At 47.2% G+C, this 22,037-nt stretch overlaps 1 protein-coding gene across 1 annotated transcript; it reads right to left on the bottom strand.

The window, feature by feature from the left end:
- Positions 1 to 14,264: 14,264 nt before the first annotated feature.
- Positions 14,265 to 20,081, bottom strand: Tmem247 (transmembrane protein 247). The gene is made up of 3 exons (XM_027418089.1): positions 19,965 to 20,081; positions 18,835 to 19,167; positions 14,265 to 14,558 (listed from the first exon to the last, which is right to left on the bottom strand). The coding sequence occupies exons 1-3, from the start codon at positions 20,079 to 20,081 to the stop codon at positions 14,265 to 14,267; spliced, it is 744 nt and encodes a 247-aa protein (XP_027273890.1).
- Positions 20,082 to 22,037: the final 1,956 nt, after the last annotated feature.

Here is a 22,037-nt window from a genome sequence, read left to right as displayed (position 1 = left end):
ACCTGTAACCACACCCAAAGGTGTGGCCACTGTTGCAGGTTCTCAGCCAAGATATCACTACAAGGGAGTGAGAGGGAAAGCTTGCCACCCAGCAGACCTCCTCATCTTCCTCTTCTTTTATTGAGTCCAGAACCACAGTTCATAGATGACCCACGTGCAGGGTGGATCGTCCTTCCTCATTTAAGTCCCTCAAAGGCACACTCAGAGGTGTGTCTCCTAGGTAGTTTAAATCCAGTCATGGTAGTCCCATCCAGTGAGGACTAATGGCTGTCCCCAAGCCATCCCAGCCACCATCCTTTCTCTGCCTTGATGGACTGTATCCTCTGAACTGTGAACTGAAATTGACCCATCTTCCTGTAAGTGCCTTCTGTCATTTGATTACAGACACAAGAATGGTAATTAACACAAGTCAGCTCACCTGAACCTCATAGAGGAAGCCCTCCCCCAAAGAAAGTCAGAGGGAATAAATTTTGGATAAACGTGCAGTGACTGTCAGGTGCCATGCTAGAAGAGGCCCTATCTGGGGTGGGCCCTACTAATGGATCTTATGCATTCAGAATTTTAGTGTAGACATTCCTAGACTGAAGCTGAGGTCCTTGCTGCACACAATGACAACCTCCTTCTGAGAGCCTAAAAACTGATCACCAAGTTATTAAACCTTCTAATGAAGATTTATAATTGAACATAGCGACTTAGGATTCTAGGAAATGCTGCTCACTGGCTTCACAGGCATGATTCATGGCAGGATGGCACTGGAAACATTTTGGATCTTTTTGGAGACCCTGAGATTCACCGTGTAGGTGTTCACTTACTTTATCCAGGTTTAACATTGTTCTTGACTTAATTCCACAGTAACTGATTTATACAGGTGATGAGTTGAATCAGAAGGACGCCGGGTCTTAGGCAAATGGAGGAGTACCATAGGCTGCAGCAAAATGCAGCCCTTCCTCCAGATCCCCCCTCATTTTTCCTTCCCCTTTCCTTGTTCCTTCATTGCTATGGCAACTAATGATGCTCCTTCCTCTTCGCCTCCTCTCTGGCTCTCTCTAGTCCCCAGACCCCACCTGTCTTTGTTTCACCAACATCAAAGAGCAGTTGCCAGCCTCTCCCATGTCACAGCCAGGGTGCCAGCCTCTCCCCTTTCTCCCTTCCTCTGACATCTCCCACCTACTGACTGCCCTTCTCCCAGGCCTCTGAATTGAGCCTTCCTTAATCTTGATCTAGGCTTTAGTTAAATTCCCATCTATAAGAAGTAGTATGAAAATTAGATTTTTGCCACTCTAACCTGATTTGAAATGCATTAAGAGATCTGTCTCTTAGAACACCTCAAGGTGAGGCAATTTGGGAAGGGAAGAAGAGTCCCCTCACTGCTGCTCTGAGCTTAAACATTGTTAGGGAGCGAATCACATTCTATTTCTGGACCAGGAAGGAGTGCTTCTGTTTGAAGAAATTCCCCCAGCAGGTCTCTGAGGGAAACAGAATCTACCTTAAAAGAAGCAGTGTCTCAAGTTCAGGGATTGAGCTCCCTGCCCCACAGACTTCTGTCAGGGCCATAGAGTGACTGAAGCAAAATTTGAAAACCAGCAGGTTCTCACACAGTGTGGGATCTAGCTGCTCTGGACTGAGGCAGGTGTGTGCATCTCCACACAGTGGGGGTGGGTAGGAGGTGAGCTGCCTGCTCTATGGATGCCATGCCATGTTTCCTGCTCTGCTAGCTACCCTCAGGCAGCTCCCAGCGTTTACCTGATGAAACTGGGTTTCCCAGGTGTCTGAGTGTCTGAATGCTTATCCTAACTGTTCTGCTGCAATAATCAGGACTGTATTGCAGTGTGTGTGTGTGTGTGTGTGTGTGTGTGTGTGTGTGTGTGTGATGTGTATCTGGTATGTTTGTGTGGTATAAATGTGTATGGTACTGTGTAATATGTATGTGATATGAGTGATATGTGTATGTGGTCTGTGTAGCATGTATGTGGTCTATGTGTAGTAGTGTGTGGAATGTGTGATATGTATGAGGTATGCGGTATTTGTATGTTGTAGTATGTGGTGTGCATAATGTATGTGTGGGTAGTGTGTGATATGTGTGGTGTTTGTGTGGTACATGTAGTTGGGGTGTGTATGTAGTAGTATGTGTGGTATGTATAGTGTCTGAGCACAGTGTGATATGTGTGGTGAATGTGGTCTGTATGTGTGTATGTAGTATATACTAGTGTATGGTATATGTGTGTTGTGTATAGTGGATAGGTGAGGTAGTATGTGGCATGTGTGGTTATGTATAGTATGTATAATGCACAGTGTATATGAGGTGTATATATGAAGTTTATGTGCGTAAAGCGTGCCAGGGTGGTATAAGGGGTATGTGTGTATATGTATATTGTATAAGTGGAATGTCTGTGATATATATATATATATATATATATATATATATTATAACAATGTGTGTGTGTGTACAATATTATGTGATAGTGTGTTCCGTATATGTGTGTTATATGTATTGAGTGGTGTATGTGTGTGATATGTGTCTGTATGTTTGGTGTGTCTGTGTGGAGCATATGTCTGTATGATGAGTATGTGGTGTATGTCTATATGTGTGGTATGTGTAGTATGTGCTGGGTATGTGTGATGAATAGTGTATATATGTGATATGTTTTTACCTCCCCAGTGCTGTGGTTAGAAGCATGTGTCACCATGTCTAGCTTTTTTGTCACTGTGTTCTGGGTACTGAACTCAGGTCCTTTTTACTTGCAAGGCAAGTGTCTTACTGACTGAGCCGTATCTCCAGCCCCTGGAGTTAGGGCTTTTAAAGAAGCAATTAAGATGAGGCGCTGGTCCAGTCTTAATGGTATCCTTATTGTACTTACCCCGGGTTGACATGGCAATCACCATTTAAGGCATGGCACTTTTGAGAAGTCACACAAGCCTTCTATGCCATCAGGCCTCTTAGCACACTGTTGTGGAAGGAGGCAGGAGGATCACAAGGCCTTCACCTTCAGCCGCTCTGCCCTCCCAAAGATTATATAAGATGTGAGCTATTGACTAACTGGGACTTTCGGTGGTTTACTGCCTATAAACCACCCAGGGAACTAATGAAGGGGCTGTGCTGCTGATTTGGGGTACCCCTACTTCTGCAACTAATAATCTTAATAAATTCATTAGTTCACCAGGCTGAACTTCAGTGCAATTCTTGCAAGAAGCCTTCATACAATCTGAGTTCCCAGGGCCTTTCTCAGACTCCCCCTTGCCATGCTTTGTTCTCTGCTCCTGTGGAATTGATGCTGGGCCCAGCAATTGGGTGGTCACTGCTATGCCACCTCCAGGATCCAAAGCTACAGTGAACTCACACAGAGAGGAGCTGCCCAGGGTGGAAGAGTCCAGCCCTTCTTGGGGGTGGGGAAGGTCCAAGCGCTCCTCCTTGCATCTGCCAGGTCTTCTTGCTCAGCACTTTCGGCAAGGCTTCCTGGTGGCCGTCATCCAAGGTCTTCCTTCTGTCCCAGGACTGAACAAAGGCCCCTTTGATGAAAAGTTTGAGTCGAAGAGACTGTCGTCTGATACAAGAGGCTTGAGAGGATAAATAATATAGCTTTCTTCTATTTTTGGATTTTCCTAACCCAGTGAAGGAGTCAGCTAAATAGGGTACGAGGCAGGAGACAGGAGGGAAAGGAGATGTGGCCCCAAGCTGGAGACTGTGAGGTCTCTGTGAGCCCTGTGATGCTGAGTGGCTGGGGACCTGCAGTGTGACACACTCACTAGAAGATGTCCCCTTTATGCCCAGAGTCTGCTTGCAGAGCTGGGACGTGCATGTAACTGCCTGCTTTGGACTCAGAACCCCCAAAGCTGGGCACACTCCAGCAGCAGGCCACAGGGTGGTAGGAAGAGCCCAATAATTGCACTAGTGCTCTGTGTCAGCATCAAGAATTCCCAGTTTTATTATTATTGCTGTATGTGCGAGAGTGTGTTGTGTGTGCGCATGCGTTCCTGCACGCGTGTGTTTGTGCGAGCGTACACGAATGCCCATGAGCAGGTGCACAGGTGTGTGTGTCAGAGGATAACCTCCAGCATTATCCCCCATATGCTGTCCATTTTATGGTTTTTCTTTTTTGAGATGGGGGTCTTTCATGAGTTGGGAACTTACTAAGCAGACTTAGGCTAGCTGGCCAAAGCCCCAGGGATCTGCCTGTCTCCACTCCCCTATCTTACCTCCCCCTGTGGTGATGTTTTGTTTATGATCTAACAAATAAAGCTTGCTTGAAGATCAAAGTGCAGAGCTAAGCCACTAGTTAGCCAGAGAGGCCAGGCAGTGGTGGCACACACCTTTAATGCCAGAACTCAGGAGACAGAGGCAGAGGGATCTCTGTTAGTCCAAGGCCCCTCTGAGCTACAAGTAATTGATCTAGTCTAAAAGAGAAACAGCTCACACAAAGGTGATCCCAGCCCTTGGAGTCACATGCCTTTAATCCCAGCACTAGGGAGGCGGAGATAGGAGTGCTATGGCTGGGCAGAGAGGGATATAAGGCGGGAGGAGACAGGAGAGAGCAGCAGTCTAAAGATTCGCGCAGGCAGTCTAGGCAGTCGGAAGAGTCTGAGATTGCAGTGTGAGGATGCAGTCTGAAGACAGGATGGCCCCTTTGGTCTGAGCATTGGTAGAGGTCAGAACTCCCTAGTGGCCTGCTGCTTTGCTTCTCTGATCTTTCGATTTTCACCCCCTGATGGCTGACTCTGAGTTTGTATTAAGACCAAAGAGAATTTGTGCTACCTCCCTCCTCTGCCTGCTGAGCCTGGCTTCTCCATGTGGGTTCTAAGGAATGAATTCACTTTACCAACTGAGCCATCTCCACCCTTGGAGTTGTTTGTGAAAATGGGACCCTGTGCTATTTCCTTTCCACTGAGCTCTCAGATTCAGGAGCCCTGTCCTGCCCTGTCAGGTCTTACATTCAGATGGGGAGCCCCTTCCCCCTCCATATCCTGACAACACCTCTCACCTGCTCTGCTCTGTCCTCCTCACCCCCAGGCTTTCACCTCATGATCATTTAATCACAACCCAGCTGACATCTCCAAAAGGTCAAAGAAGCCTTTTGTTGTCACTATTTTGCTCCTTGAGGAACAAAAATCACCACCACCACCCCCCACCCCAAACACACCATCTCTCACACAGTGTGAACAACTAGCAAGTCCGAGCCAATACCCTGCTTTAGTCTCCAGGTCCCACAAAGCTTAGGAAATTCTGATAATGAACCCGCCGCTGTGCCCCTCCAGCTAATTAAATCTAAATAAGTCACAGACTTTAAATTATGTAACAGGGATTGGCCAAAAGGACTCCATAATGTGGGAGTCCTCGCTGTTTTGCTGTGCCCTGTGGAAAAATCCCATCTTTTAATCGTGCTTAACCTTCCTGAAGGAGCAGTGGCAAGCTTTAAATAATGAATAAATGGATCTGAAGAAGATTCCCCAAAGCCACACATAGGAGACATCAAAAAACCTGGAGAGGTAGACATAGGCCTGGGGGGATTCCAGAACTTTCTGGTGATTGCTGGAGTGCTGGCCTAAATCAATTAGCTCCTCAGATGCCCATAGCAGGACTGGTCAAAGAGCAGCAGGAGGAGAGACAGACGTACAGCCTCTAGCCTGGGCAGCCTGTGGTCATGCTGCCAGCTCCTGCTAGCCTTTTGCCTGTGCCAGGCATGGATGGAGGTCCTCATAGCACTTTTAGGACACACACTCAGGTCTTCTTCTCACCTCATTTTCTATCTTGTCCTATTGTGCCCAAATTATGAACCCCCAAATCACCAAGAGACCTGTTCCAATGCAAAAGCAAGGAGTCTTTTATTATTAACAAGTTAACTGCATTAACTCAGGTCTTTTGTCTCTCCAACATGGCAGGTCAGGGTGAAAAGGACCCAGGGGAACCGAGAGGCAGGGAATTTATTGGGTAGCATAAGGGGAGTGTCTAGGGATATGCAACAGTCTCAGGATCAGTGTGCTTCTGGGCTTGAGTGACCTGTCCTGTGTTAATTGGTCAACTGGTTGTTATGGCCTATAGGCCCTCCCAGGGTGGTTGCTATGCTCTGCACATCACTGCTGCCACTTTAAAGCACACCCAAGGCCATAAAGCACATCCAGAGTCCTGCCAGCTAACTTCTGATTGGTTCCTTGCCACAAGGAGGGTATCTGACCTAGGGCAGCTCCTGCAAGGTCAGAAGGCCAGAAACTAAGCGCATGTGCTGAGTCAGGGGAGCCTTTGTCTTGCTAGGTGTTTTCTGCAGCCTGTCATGGCTGCTGAAGCAGGGGGGCTGGCCCCTTCAGTCCTTTCATCCCTCAGGAATGGCCTCCAAGCCAAGAACAGGGCCTTATAATCAGAGAGAAGAATGGAGTCTCAGTCTGGGCAACAGGATCCAAGATGGGGTGGTACCCAACACAATGTACCTGACTCAGTGGGCTTGGGATCCAGGATGCCATGGATGCTCCCAGGCTTCACTGATGCTGCCACTGGCCCACAGATCCTGGCTGCATGTTAGAATCAGTGGGATGGGGGGCACATTATAAAGTCACCTCCAGACACAATCTCAGGTTGACTGTGACAGATACTTTAGACCTTTATTTTTCTCCCTGAGTTTCTAGAGTTGTGCCCGAATTTTGAATCCCCAAATCATCAAGAGACCTGATCTGATGCAAAAGTAAAGAGTTAACTCAATCCCCCCACCCACCCATCGGAAACAGAAAGTGAAGCAGGCAGGGACCAGGAGGGACCTTGAGTAGCAGTGAGGTAGGGGATATATTGGAGTAGAGCAAGTGGAGTGTCTGGCATCCGCAACAGTCTCAGGATTGGTGTGCTCCCAGGCTTGGGTGACTTGTCCTGTGTTGATTGGTCAACTGCTGTTGTAGCAAGGTTGCTATGCCTATGGGCCCTCCCAGGGTAGTTGCTATGCCCTGCATTCCAGAGCCCGCCAGTTAACTTCTGGTTGGTTCCTTGCCACATGGAAGGTATCTAGCAAGGTTGGGAGCTCAGCACATGTTTTTGAGTCAGAGGCCTATGTCTTACTGGGTCTTTTCTGCCACCTGTCATGGCTGCCAAGGCAGGGGGCTGGGTGAAGGTCTGGTCCCTTCACTAGGTAATCTATAGTTTATTAAATGAAGCCTAAGAAACTTAAAGGACTTACCACCTGTTCAATAGGGGCAACAGCAGAAAAGGTGGGGGAAGTAGCCTTTAGAATGATACCTGCTTGCCCTTCCTTGCAGTAAATGACTGTAGTTTCTGACCTCTAGCTTAATGTTGGACTTGGGTTGGCAATCTATGGTGTCCTCTTTAGGGAACAGGCAAACTTCGGTGTCTTGCCCCTCATCACACGCCCCTACTTGAAATGTTAAATCAGAGTGGACCTCAGTGATGACTTCCTTTGTGAGGCAATCTTTAGAAGCTGGGTGTAGGGCCATGGAGTCAATCCCCTGGCCAACAGTGGACTGTGTTCTTTGAGACCTGAGATCAGGAAGGGAAGAGACTCTAGCCTTGGACACATCTCCTGCATTTTTGGAGGATGCCTAACACAGATCTGCGAGGCCATTCCCCTGATGGTAGAGACCAGAGCAGTTCTAGACACACATGCGTCCAGGTAAAACCAAGACCTCTCCATTGTGGGCTGTGGTTGTGGCCTGTTGTGCTCTTTTCTAGGTAGACACAGCTTGGGGCCAGGCCCTGCTGCCATGCTCCTCCTGCCTGCCTCAACCAATCAAGGCCTCTAACTCAGTAACTCAGGCCTTCCAAAGCAGGAATGGCAGGCAGCTAATTTCTTATTCAGTTACTAACCCTTGCCTTTGTCCTGTTCGAATCCTAATTTTGTTTAAGGATTCAAAAGTGCTCAGTTAAAAACTGTGACAAGGCTGGGCGTTGGTGGTGCACACCTTTAATCCCAGCATCCGGGAGGCAGAGGCAGGTGATCTCTGTGAGTTGGAGACCAGCCTGGTCTACAAGAGCTAGTTCTAGGACAGCCTCCAAAGCCACAGAGAAACCCTGTCTCAAAACAAACAAAAACAAAACAAATGAAAAAAACCAACAAAACAGCTGTTAGACCCCCGAAAACTCAAGTATCCGGGGTCCCAGGCCACGTTCTTGGTCACCCCAATCACCAGGCGGATTCGAGAGCTTGCTGCAAACTGCACGAGGCTTTATTGTAATTTAACGAGCTAACCCCATGTTAGCTTGGGTCTTTCACCCACCCGCCATGGCGGATGGCTAGAAAAGACGGTTTGAAGCTGCTGTGCACAGATCTTTATAGGGCAGCATAAGGGGAGTGTCTAGGGGTACACACAGGCTCACGATTGGTGTGCTTCCAGGCTTGGAGGGCTTGCCCTGTGTTGATTGGTCAACTGGTTGTTATGGCCCATAGGCCCTCCCAGGGTGGTTGCTATGCTCTCTACGTCATTGATGTGCACTTGTCTGTAAAGCACACCCAGGGTCGTAAAGCATAGTGCCACCAGCTAACTTCAGATTGGTTCCTTGTCATGAGACAGGCATCTGACTTTCTAGTGACTAACTTCTGATGGGTTCCTTGTCACGAGACAGGCATCTGACCTCTAAGTGACCAAGGTAGGTTTATGGCAAGCACGTGTTCGGCTGTTATGGCTGCCAAAAGGGAAGCTGGTCCCTTCACAGCTGTGACAAGGCAAGACAGGACAGAGCACTCCATTTTTTTTTTTTTTTTTTTTTTGAGAAAGGATGTCTTCCTCCTTTCCATTGCTGGAACTATTTTTTTTTTAAAGATTTTATTTATGAAGTTTACAGTATTTTTCCTGCATGTCTGCTTGCAGGCCAGAAGAGGGCATCAGATCTCATTACAGATGGTTGTGAGCCACCATGTGGTTGCTGGGAATTGAACTCAGAACCTCTGGAAGAGCAGCCAGTGCTCTTAACCACTGAGCCATCTCTCCAGCACCTCCCCCCATCTTGTATTCTTGCTGAGACCATTTCAGGTTTAACTAGAATCTGATCTCCTTGATGGAGAATCACATGGAAAATTACCAAGCCATATTCTAGGAACCTGCAGTCAAGATGCCCCAGTAAACTTAACTTCTGTTAAACTTTGGAGGCTTGTGCAAACCCCCCTCTATAGCTAACAGCTTTTCTTGGCTTCTATTAAATCACAAGGCTTGCTTGTGATTCCTCCCACTCCCACCTCCACCGCTGAGATACCAGGGTGTGTGTTTTTTTTTCCTTTAAAAGACCCTTGGTCTAAATGCTCAGGGCTACACTTGGGTCCCTGAATACCTGGGTGTGGTCCCAGCTGGCTGGAATAAAGACTTTTAGTTGGCTGTAAACTGAGTGGTCATTTCTGGTGGGCTCCACATACAAAACCTTACCTATTCAGATGCCCTGTAGGGGCAGCCTCATGACTATGTTTGACCAATGAGATATAATCAGAAATCTGCTTGGGGCTTTTTAGAAAGTCTTTTTATGTTATTGTTGTTGGCTTTTTAAAAAGATTTTGAGACAAGTTCTATGTAGATCAGGCTGTCCTAGAACTCAAGAGTTCTGTCTGCCTTTGCCTTCTGAGTGCTGGGGTTAAAGGTGCACCCCACCACTCCCAGTTAGGAATACACTTAAAAAGCAGCCCTTCCTCCCCACCTGCTATTGTCCTGTGGGCTTGGTGCCTAGAGCTGTGGTAGCTTTGCAAAAGAATGAGGCTGAAGCCATAGGATAAGAAGGATCGCTGTGTTATAAGGATGGTGGAACTCACGGCTTTAATCCCAGCACTCTGGGAGGCAGAAGCAGGCAGATCTCTGTGAGTTTGAGACCAGCCTGGTCTACAATAGCTAGTTCCAGTGAAGGGACCAGCTCCCTATTTTGGCAGCCATGACAGTAACACGTGCTTGCCATGACCTTGTCCTAGTCACTAGAAGTCATATGGCTGCCTCGTGGCAAGGAACCAATCAGAAGTTAGCTGGCGGCTCTGTGCTTTACAGTCCTGGGTGTGCTTTAAGGACAAGTGCACAACAATGATGTGCAGAGCATAGCAACCACCCTGGGAGGGCCTATGGGCCATAACAACCAGTTGGCCAATCAACACAGGGCAAGCCCTCCAAGCCTGGAGGCACACCAATACTGAGCCTGTGCGTACCCCTAGACACTCCCCTTACACTACCCTACAAGATCTCTATGCAGCCGGTTCAAGCTGTCTTTGCTAGACATCCGCCATGGTGGGTGGCTGAAAGACCTGAGCTAACATGGGGTTAGCTCGTTAAACAACCATAAAGCCTCATGCAGTTTGCAGCAAGCTTTCGAATCTGCCTGGTGATTGGGGTGACCGAGGTCCTGGGCTGAGACCCCGGAGGCCTGAGTTTTCCAGGGGTCTAACACCAGGACAGCCTCCAAAGCCACAGAGAAACCCTGTCTCACCCCGCCCCCCCCCAAAAAAAAAGGATGGTGGAAGAGCCAGGATCCAGAGACCTCTGTCATGTCCATAGCACCTTCACCAGCCTCGGGCTGGCCACCTGGAAATTCAAGAACATTCCATGCCTTCTGAATAGAGGATACACCTCCATGCTGATTTTGTGTGAATCCTCCCTCCTCCTACTTACCTACCTTTCCAGGTTTATTAACCCCCTCCTGGGTGGCCTGGGCTGCTCTTCTCTTACTAGAAGCCTTCATACCTGAGATCTCTATGCTGTGAACTATCTTAAGTGTTCTTGTGTTAGATCTGCCTCACCAGGCAGGATTGTGGGAACTTGGGAAGAGTCTGTGCTTCAGAGTAAGACTCTCTGAACTCTGGAATTCTCTGCAAGCTGGTTTTGATCCAGGTCTCTGCCTCCTGGGGTTTTGGCAAGCCGGCCTCCTTAAGCACTGAGCAGGGTACTTGGCATTGGAGGCACCCTGGAGCTACTAATGAGTTGCTAGGTTGGTGACCATTTAGCTGTGTCTCTTTCCTGTCCTTTGTGGCTGTGCCTCTCCTGATTTGCATTTCAACAAGGAGACTTGTCCTGAGTCAGAGGGTGACTGAGTTTTAGGGAGTTACAATCTTCCTAAACTCAGGTCCTAGACTCCTGGCATCAGTCTTCAAACACTAGATCCGGGGCAGAGGGCAAGAGAGAGCTTGTATCTATAACTCAGGTTGTGCCATGCTAATTTAAAGACTTGAATGAGTTTATCTTTCTCTTAAGAAAAATGAAAGCATTGGTCCAGTGTTGCCAGGCAACAGGAATGACAGGACAGCCTTAAGACGTTTAGCTTTTACCCAGTGCACACCTCTGTCTGTGACAGGTGAATAGGCAGGCCTGCAACTTTGCTATCCTAATCTCCTTGCCTTGGGCTCATGGCAGAAACCTGGATCAAATAAGTGATCCTGAGAATTGACCCATAGCAAGCATTTCCATCACTGAAACTTTAATGAGAAATGCCAGTTTTACCATTTGCAAGTTATAAGTGCCAATTGCACACAGGCCTAAGTGGGGATGGATGCAATGAACTGGGCAGAAAATGAGAGGTCACCATGGACATAAATAGCATGCTAATATGTCCTGACAGTGTGGTCCCAAGCCACTCTTCTCCGTTTCACTGAGCATCACTCACAGGACCCAGCCAACCGAAACTTATTTCCATCCCTCTACGGCGAAGCTCTATGACAAGGAAGAGAGAGTGGTTAGAGTCATTGAGGGCAGAGCTGCATCCAGGCTCACTGTGTTTGCCACTTTTTCCCCTCCTGTGGCTCTCAGTGCCAGAGCTGGCCACACTGCTGCTTGGGCTGGTGGGAGAGGAGCAGTTGACAGTCTAGAAAGGAAGGTGTGTTGGGGCTCACAAGGGGGCGTTGCTGGTGAAAGTTGAACTTCTTTGTTGTGCATGCCTTCCTTACAGTTTTGCTTCTGGGCTCCCATTGAGCCCTCTTTGCTTACTTTGGAGGCTGGAGAACAGCCCTACTACAGGAAATTGTTTACTTTGATCTCTGTAAATCAGTATGTCTGTAAATCAGTATGTAAATCAGTATGACTCTCTACATTTTTGAGAGTCTGTATGTGTGTGTGTGTGTGTGTTTGTATGTGTGTGTGTATTATGTTGGGTTTTGTGTATGTAGTGTGTGTTATGTTGGGTTGTATATAATGTTGGGTTTTGTGTGTGTGTGTGTGTGGTGTGTGTTATGTTGGGTTGTATGTGTGTTATATTTGGTTGTGTGTGTGTTATGTTGGGCTGTGTGTGTGTGTTGGTGGATTGTGTGTGTATGTTGGGGTATGTGTGTGTTGGGTTGTGTGTATGTGTTATATTTGGTTGTGTGTGTGTGTGTAAGTGTGTGGCATGTTGTATGTGTGGTATTTTTAGTTCCTACCATTTTGACTTCTTCCTTTTCTGAGTCTTGGGGATGTGGCTGTATTTTCCTGCCTTTCTTACCAAGGAAAGCACTGGCTACTTTAGGTACCCCCTAACCCAAGTTCCCTAGTGTGTGTGTGGGGGGATGTGGGGGTGTTGGGGTGTCAGTGTGTCTCCTTTTAATCAGTTGTCTGAAAGCTCTGGCCAAATGGACCTTGACAACAGCTTGGTGTTGCCACCCTGACTTGTTTGCATATCTGGAAGTGTCCAAAGTCTTGGCTCTTATGAAGTTCCTGTAGTAACTGTAGCAAATTACCATGGGCTTGGTGGCTTAAAATGAAAGGGTTTTCTTTTATAATTCTGGAGTTCAGAAGTCTAAAATGGGTTACCAGGGCTGTTTCTTTCTGGAGACCCTGGAGAGAATTCATATTCTAGATGTTTCCAGCCTCCAGAAACTACCCAAATTATTTTTTAAAACTTATTTATTTTCTGTGCATTGGTGTTTGGCCTGCATGGATGTCTCTGTGTGGGTGTCAGATTCCCTGGAACTGAGTTGCAGACAGCTGGGAGCTGCCATGTGGGTGCTGGGAATTGAACTTGGGTCCTCTGGAAGAGCAGCCAGTGATCTTAACCACTGAGTCATCTCTAGCACCCCTCTCCACCACCCACATTCCTTGACTTGTGGCCTTGCATCATTCTGCCCCTGGAGGATGGCTCCCTATACCTGTTGTGATATTGGGTTCACCTGGATAATGCAGGCTCAGTTCCCATGTCAAGGTTCTTGAACATGTCCCAGAGTTGTAACTATATTGGCAGGAATGAAGATATTCTAAACTAAGAGGCATGTGTGAGCACCTCTTTGGCCATCAGGGTACTGAAGCAATAGACCTCAAGAAATCTCAAGAAACTGGAATTTCCCTGTGAAGATGGAGGTTTCTGTCCCACCTGGTCCAGTTGCCAATTAGCCCCAAATGAACACACAAAGACTTATATTGATTAATGAACTGTTTGGCTGATGGCTAGGGCTTATTACTGGTAGCTCTCTCTGAATTATTAACCCATTGCTATTAATCTAAGTATTTCCACATGCTCTTGGCTTACCCTGTAATGCCCCAGCATGTTACTCCTTCTGCCTCTACATGGGGTCTCTCCCCAGCCTTCTCATCTGGTAGCCCTGCCTATGCTTCTTGCCTGGTTACTGGCCAATCAGTGTTTTATTCATCGACCAATAAGAGAAACACATATACAGAAGAACATCCCTCATCATTCCCTGGGAGTCTCATATTAGAAGAAAACTGAAGCCTGGAGCCGGCAATAGGTGAGCTTATCTCCTAGAAGGAGATTTCTTGTAGTTCTGGCTATTTCCAGATCTTTTGGGGAAGACCAGCTAAGATAATAAGGGGCCGGGCCACACCAGACTGTTGAGTTATGCATTACCTCCAGCTCTCTATTTGAATCTGAGCTTTGAGTTAGGACCCCCAAGATGGACCTCTTCATTTGTCCCTCTTTATAATGTGGAGAACTTACTCTAATTGAGTAAGTCTCCATTTTCTGTTTTTCACTACTGTCTAATTCACCTGCAGAGGACAGGTGCTGAAATCCAGCTTGTGAAGGCTTCCAGGACCCAGGTTCTCAACTAACAGCCTTTGTAACAGTTTCTTTTGTGAGCTGAAGTAACATTCTCAAGATTCTGCCGACAAGGACATTTTTGTTGGGGGATGGGCTTACTTTAACCTTACAATATAAAGGGAAAAAAAGAAAACTGTACCAGCATGAGTAGATGTGGTAGGATCCAGGCCAGCTTGGTCACTAATGTGATTCTATCATTTTAACAAGGCTTTCTGGGCCCTCCTTGAGGATCCACCTGGCAACTCCAACCTGTTGACTTCTGCAGTTCTCTCTTGGGGAGGAGGCATTGTCATCACAGTGAGAAGCAGGCTGAAGGCAGGGGGCTGGCCAAGTGCCTTCACACACAGGCTAGTCGTCAGCAGCTAGCTGGCAGCTGTGCCATGGAGCAGGGTTGCAATGGGAGGGGAGGAGTCTGGTGGTGCACAGAGGACATTGCCAGTGATGGAAGAAGCAAAGGCACTTGGAAGTAGGACCACAGGGTTTTAATCAAACACAGCAATATGGCCGCCAGGCAGAACAGGTAATGCTTGGAGAAGAGAAAGAAGACCATCTCCTTGGCAACGTAGACGATGTGGATGAAGATGAAGCAATACAGGAACATGGCAAACTGGTTCTGGGGGAGCAAGAGGTCCTGGAGGCCTCCTGAGAACTGTGAGGGAAAGAAGATGGCATAGCTGGCAATACCAGATCTAGATTCAGTCCTGCCCCAACCTGGAAGGTGACCTCAAGGAGGCCACTCAGTAGTAATACTCCCTTCCCAAAGTCACGAGGAAGAATGAGAAAATAAATGGGGGGGGGGCCTAGTGAGGTCACTGGCACATAGAGGATCTCGTTTGCTTTGTATCTTGAACTTGCATTATCTCTCCTGACCTTGGGCACTAGGCTAACACTGTCCTTTCCCTCCCTGTCCCATCTTGCCCAGCGGGGTTGCCCATGTGAACAAGTTCTCTAGTATTCCAAGGTTCCCAGATCTCTGGTTCTTAGAAATACATACATACATACATACATACATACATTCATATTTAAGATTTATTTATTTACTATGTATACAGTGTTCTGACTGCAGGTATCCCTGCAGGTCAGAAGAGAGTATCAGATCTCATTACAGATGGTTGTGAGCCACCATGTGGTTGCTGGGAATTGAACTCAGAACCTCTGGAAGAGCAGTCAGTGCTTTTTAACCTTTGAGCCATCTCTCCAGCCCTCTTAGAAATATTCTTTGGATATTGTCCCCTGATAGTCTAGTTTTCTGGAACAGTGGCACTCTGAAGATGCATCCCTTGAGCTCAAGTGAGTGTCTCAGACTCCCTGTGTCTTGGCACATGTCACATGGTTAGTATGTGGTCCTCCACCCTGATTTGCTTTTTCCGGGGGCAGGTGGCTAGAGTTATAGTCTCCCTGACTGTGCAGGGAATCGGGTTGTCAAATGGGTCTGACTCTGAGTTCTATTTTCTAAAGTCACTAACTAGGTTCAGACTTGTTCTACCTGTCATCAGTTTTGGTCTGAGCCAAAGAATTTCCCATGCTTTCTGCTCCACAATATTGTTTAAGATGTCATACTTTCACAGCTAAATGGCAAAGACTGAGATGCCCTAAACTAGTGAGAAATATTAGTTTAGATATATTCACTATAATTAAATTTATTCATCCGTTGTCTCCCCTCTCCTTCCAGTCACTTAGAAAAAGAGAAAACGATGGAAGGCTCCATAATCAAGTCATGCCCCACACCAGGTTTGTTTTGTTTTGTTTTGTTTTTGGAAATGAACCATTAACAAAACACTTTTGTAAGCTATTCCCAAGGGCCCAGGCCTTAGATACATCCTTGCTGAAAACAGCTACAGAAATGAGAAAGCAACTCTATCAAGACATAAAACTAAAGGGATAGGGAATGAATCCAGCTCTGATGCCCCTGAGGTGAACAGCAAGGAAGGCAGGAGACCAGAGGAAGAGATTCAGTGTTCTCTAGACAGGCAGTGCTCTGTAGGCTGGGGCTCCATGTATGACTTCTGATACAATCTACAGCCTGCATGTTTTAGTCTGAAATGAGGAAGGGAGGAAGGGAGGAGGGAAGCTGTAGTATGTGCATGTATGTGTGTGTATGTATATATATTCATATGTATAAGTTTATATATATAATACACTCGTACAATGAACTTGTTTGTTCATATTATATATATGAACACACACATATATGCTATACATATATACATACATATAGCAAACCCTTTAGACAACTATACTACCCATGGTCTATCTTTTAAGAAGCAGAGGACTTTGGGACTGGAGAGATAAGCTCAGTGGTTAAGAGCACTGGCTGTCTTCTAGAGGTCCTGAGTTCAATTCCTAGCAACCACATGGTGGCTCACAACCATCCATTATGAGATCTGGTGCCCTCTTCTAAATAAATAAATCTTAAGAAGAAGGAGGAGGAGGAGGGGGAGGAGGAGAGAAGAAGAAGAAGAAGAAGAAGAAGAAGAAGAAGAAGAAGAAGAAGAAGAAGAAGAAGAAGAAGAAGAAGAGGGCTTCAGGATAAGGATTTTCATTTCATCCAGAAAGGAGAAATATTTTTCAAATTAAAAAGAGAGAAATAAGTAGGAGACGTGGACCAACGAGACTGTGGTTGCTAATTTTCCCTTCAGGCATGCCTGTGAAGTTATCTAGGATAGGTTTACTGAGGTAGGACTTCCCACCCAGCTGTGGTTGGGCTCCATGTTTCCGGTTGGAGCCCTGGACTGAGAGGAAACAGTGATCTGAGGCCCAGTCCTAACCGAGGCAGTGGGACCAGCCTCCATGGGCTCCTCTCTGGAGCTATGAGCCAAAATGGGCCCTTCCTTCCTTCAGCTGTGTTTGTCAGGGTGTCTATGACAGTGACCAGACAAGAAACTAGTACCAATAGCATGCCTGATTTAAATAGTTTCTGGCTAAAATTTGCAACAATTTTTATCCTTGGACATTAAGGGGGGGGGGGAATCTAAGAACTTACAAGAGTTGGAAAATACCGTGGAATGTGTGTGAATTCTAAAGAAAGGCAAATGTTTTCTAGATATCAGGAGAGGAAAATGTATTCCAGATGTCCCATTCAATAATTGTGGCATGGCTCAGTAATATAGCATTTAATGTATAATTAAGCAGGTACCTTGTGAGTAAGAAAAAAATAATTAGGAAGCCAGCATGTGTTCATTGAGAATGAATCCTGAAAAGAAACCCATTTTCTCTTTAAAGAATTGACCAGTCAATTGGACAATGATTCAGGTAAAGTAATGCCTTATTCCCGGAAGCCTTTTGACACCAGGCTCAGGACAGGTTTCTTGGGCAAGCTGCAGAAATGCAAGCTGGAGAAAATGTAACAGCCGGTGTTGATTGATGGGACCCCGATGACCTGTGGTGGGATCTTACAATGGGATTTACTTTGGGTCAGATCCTTCTCAACAATTCTAGCCACAGCTTAGACGAGGACAAGCTTCTCAGAACCCAGGATGACTCAGAGCTGGGAAGCAGAGCTCTTTGTACATCACACTCCCAATAAAGCTGAGAATGATGGATGTAAGCTGCCGAGGGCGGGTCAAGAAGCCAATTGTATGACTTCATAAAAATGGTAATATCTAACCATTACTGAGCACTCACCTAATGTGCTGGCTCATCGCAAGGCGGCTTGCACGCATTCTCTCACTTATTCTTTACCTTGACCCCCTGAGAAGGGTTTGACTTCAGTGATGAGCAAACTAAGGCTCAAGGGGGATTAGTAATGTGTTCAAGGTTAAGTGGCTTACAAAAGCAGTATAGCCAGGGATTTTACCCAGACTCTATGACTTTAGCAACTGGGAGGCACCAATTTTAAGTGGTGACATCTTTCACCATGAAGTCCTTAGAATGGTCTGGTCACAGTGATAAATACCTTACATGGCATTTCATCTCAACTTGTCTTTTGTAACAGGGTTTCATATAGCCCAGGTTAACCTCAAACTTGCTATGTCACCTTGAGCTGGTCATTCTGCCTCACTTGCTGAGTGCTGGGATCCTGGCCATCCCACATATGCTTTATTTGGTGCTGGAGACCTAACCCAGCATGCTAGTCAAGCACCCTAGATCACCATCCTTCAGAAGAGCATTCTTGTCCCCACAATAGGGGTTGGGCACACATTTCTATGAGAACAACGTTGCCTTAGTTGGTTATAAGGCAGTGTGTTCAACAGAGAAAACTCAGCCCTGAAAGGGAGGAGATGGTTCTGTTGACATTCAGTGGCCAGACCACAGGGACTGCTACTATGTCTTAAGAAACAAAAGTGGTGGGAAACCAGTCATGGGGAGTATCAAACACAGACTATCAAAAAAAGGGTTGCTGGGTAGAGGGTGTGATTTCAGAGTTTCTCCTACCCTCAGCTCTCTTTGGAGACTTGAATCTCATTTAACACAGAAGCTCTGGTAGAGTCACCCAAGATGAGACAGTGGTCTCAGACCACCCTGCAAACTGACTCAAGGCACCAGAGGCTAGAGGAAGCTATATGGATGCTCAGCACTTCTCAGCCAGACCTGGGGACTGGCAGGCAAGGCGCATAGCCAAGCAGGTGCGGTGAACTGTAGGGTACAGTAAACCACGCCTGTTAGAGGCTGGCTACAGGCATGCCTGACCACGCCTGTTAAGGCGTGGTCAAGGTGAGGTCAGGATAACGCAGGATGGGCTCTTAAGGGGCTGCAGAGCACATGGGAAGCCCCGTCTCCCTGGCCTCGCTGCTCGGCTGCCTTGGGCACGCTCTAGCTTGAGTTTGGCTGGTATTTATCCCAATAAAGATATCTTGACCTTACGGACTACGGATCGTCTATTGTGGTCACTATCTACGGATCGTCTATTGTGGTCACGCAATAGTGAACCCTGTCTTACCGGGGTCCATGGGGATGACCCTTAGCCCTTAGCGCTATCCCACTACCTGGCGCGGCAAAGTCTGGTGCTGCTGCTGCTGCTGTAGCTGTTCCATCACCTCCTCATGCTGCCGCTGCCGTTCGTTCTCCTGATGCAGATACTTCAGGCGTGTTAGCTCAAACTCCATGCGCACCTTCTCCAGCTCCATCGCATTGTGGTGTTCTGTCTCAAGGGTCAGGGGCAGCTCCATGGGTTCCGGTCCAGGCCCATCACCAGCCTGACCCTTGGTGGTAGGGCCAGACTTTGGGGACATTGACTTAGGGGGCCCTGGGCAATCTTTGTCCTCACAGGTTTCATTCTCTTCCAGGATGGGCAGTTCTAGCTTTGGGGGTTCTGCATCCTAGGATAGGGAAGAAGGGGTGGGGTGGTGGTAGAGTCAATGTGGTGCTCCCCAGAACCACTCCCTCAGATCCAAGCCTCAGTAGCCTGGGTGTGTTTGTAAAAGGTATCCAGGTCAGTTGGTGGCGAAGCACGCCTTTAATCCCTGTATTAGGGAGGCAGAGGCAGGTGGATCTCTGTAAATTCAAGGTCAGCCTGGTCTACAGAGTGAGTTCCAGGACAGCCAGGGCCACACAGAGAAACCTGTCTCGGAAAACAACAAAACAAAAGCCTTAAAAAGCAGAGTATGCAAGGTTTACTTGCGAGAAGTGTACTAGAGACTAAAGAACGGAAGGCAAATTGTCACAAAGGGGCAGTACCCTAAAGTTGTAGGCAAGGCACTGGTAGGTGAGGCGGGCATCTGGTTAGGTAGTGGTTCTTGTCGCCAGTGAGGTCACTTCCCTATTCCCCACACTTTACCTAACTGTTAGGCAACAGGTCTTTCAGGGACTCCAGAGTGAGGAAGCAGCCTAGGGTCTGTGTTGAGAGAACCAGCCAACATAGGTGTATGCATTTGCATGTGTGACCTATCCACAGAGAAGAAAGGGCCTCAAATAGTGACAGTTTCATGTAACATTATAATCCCGTGAAGGGTTACTAGTTCCTGGTGGCAGCTGGATACCAGTTATGGGGATGGGACACAGTCCTGCTCTTCTTGGTGGCATCTGAATCTCACAGTACACACCCTTAGATTCTAAGGCTTGGCACCCTCTCCCTCCCCGCCCCAATGGCTAGGGCCATCAAGGGGCACCCTCTTACCAAAGCAGCCTTTGACTTTCCTTCAGGTATGTTGTCACCAGGTGGCACCTTGGAGAGGGTGGGGCAGCTTTCTCCTGCCCCTCGGGTTTCCATCACCTCTCTTTCCTCTGTTGCCATCCAGATAACCACAGTGCTGCCAACCAGGGCCAGAGGACATATTTTAAGACAATAACATTTGGCTTCATCAGGTTCTGGCCACCATCATAATCCCCTATCCTCATAATAGCCACATTCTACCAGTTGCTAGGGCACTTTAGGTTAGAGGCTGTGGTAAGAACTGCAGGTTGTGGGCAGGAAGATAGTTCAGTCAGTAGAGTTCTCTGCTGGCAAAGCCTGATCACCTGCATTTGATCCCTGAGATCCGCGTGGTTAAAAACACAGAGAGAACTGACTTCCCACATGTGTGCTGTGGCATTTATGTACCCCATACACCCCAAATAAATGTATGTAATAAGTAATTTAAAAACAAAACACAGGGAAGATTGGGCCTTTGTTACCCCTCAGGGCTGCTTTGAAAACTGGCATGGCATCTGTTGGTTCCAGAAGCCTACTGGATGGAATCCAATTCCTGAGGTAATTGGGATGAATCGATTTCCAGTACTCAGATGGTCCCCAGGACCCCAGAATGCGACCTAATTTGAAGATGGGATCCTCATAGAAATCACCGCCTTGAAATGATGTCATTGCAGAGGATCCTAATCCAGTGTGACTAATGCCTTTAGAAGATAAGTATGCCGCTAAGTACAGAGGGAAGACCATGTAGGCTCAGAGCAAGAGGGAAGTCTTGTGTTGGCTTCCCCAGAGAAAAAGAATCAGTAGGCAACATAGGAAAAGAAACATGAGAATTAGCTCATGGGATTATAGAGATTGGAAAGTTCATAGTCTCCTGTCTGCAAACTGAAACCCCAAACCTGCAAACTGAAAGGGCTGGTACTGCTAGTCTCAGTCCAAAGACCTGAGAACAATGAGGCAGGCCCTCATGCAGGAACCCACTAATGCAATTGGTCACATTCAACCTTCCATTTTGTTTTATAAAAGACCTCGGTGGATTGGATGAGGCCCATTCACACTGGGTGTGGGCAGCCTGCTTTTCTTACTCCATTTCCTTAAAGGTTAGCACCCTCAAAGCTAAGAATAACACCTAGCAAGGTAACTGGGCATCCCAGGGCCCTGTCAAGTTGACAGGTAAAATGAACAATTATAGGCTTGCATCAGAGCCTTCTGTCCTGGTGTTTTTTTAAAACCCGAGCCTGCCGAAATGTCTAGCTTTGAGTATAAATGTCAGCTGACTGAGCCACCCAATCCATGGGACCCTGTTGAAGAATATCTAGGAAATGAATACGACTTAAACTGTACATCCTGATGCGTAGAATGGAGAGCGGAGGAGGGGGTGAAGATTCTAGAAGCCTGGGAAATACACTTTGCCATTGTTTGTCTTATGAAAAACTTTAACAAAACACTTTCAATAGGCGGAGTCAGGGGCACATGACAGGAGAACGTGCTACATCTGAACTCTAGCTCTGTTATTACCAGCTGGGTGACAGCATATGCATATGCTCCTTCCTGATTTCAGCTTACTCATGACAACTGCTAGTGGTCCTTCATGGTCCTGACTGCATGGCCTGACTCTTCATGGTCCTGACTCTCTCTCCCTTCCTGTTTATCCTGAGTCACTTGCGATTTGCCTAGAAAATTGTTCCAAGGGTGAGAATCAGAGTGACCTGGCTTGCCGGTACAAATGCAGAGACTTTGCTTGTAGTCGCCGGACAGCCTCACAGATGGTGCCCAGCCCGGTTCCATCAGTGGCATGGAAATAGAAGGATTCACGGAGAGTGGCAGCCTTAGGTTGCCAAGCAGCAGGAGCTACAGGTGGGCCAGGTAGCTCTTTGCAGGGGCGGGGCATACAGTGTGCTGAAGGTGGAGGACACATTCTGAAGCACACATCAGTTGCAGGCTTCCAAAGAATTCTATGTGTGGAGATCTTGTCCCTATCCCCTTCTCCGGGGGGCAATGTATGTCTCTCTTAGAGTCCTCCTTGTTTCCTAGCTTCTCTGGCAGAGTGGACTGTAGGCT

This window comes from Cricetulus griseus, chromosome 5 (genome assembly GCF_003668045.3).
Source record: "Cricetulus griseus strain 17A/GY chromosome 5, alternate assembly CriGri-PICRH-1.0, whole genome shotgun sequence".
In the NCBI taxonomy this organism is placed as follows: Eukaryota; Metazoa; Chordata; class Mammalia; order Rodentia; family Cricetidae; genus Cricetulus; species Cricetulus griseus.
Note: the sequence above shows the minus strand (reverse complement) of the source record. Positions and strands in the feature narration are given on the sequence as shown.

Coding starts and splice junctions, on each gene's coding strand:
- Tmem247 (XM_027418089.1), bottom strand. CDS start 20,081: ATGGCAACAGAGGAAAGAGAGGTGATGGAAACCCGAGGGGCAGGAGAA. Junction 19,168..19,964: donor GAAAGTCAAAGGCTGCTTTG/GTAAGAGGGTGC, acceptor TCCCTATCCTAG/GATGCAGAACCCCCAAAGCT. Junction 14,559..18,834: donor ACCAGACTTTGCCGCGCCAG/GTAGTGGGATAG, acceptor TTTCCCTCACAG/TTCTCAGGAGGCCTCCAGGA.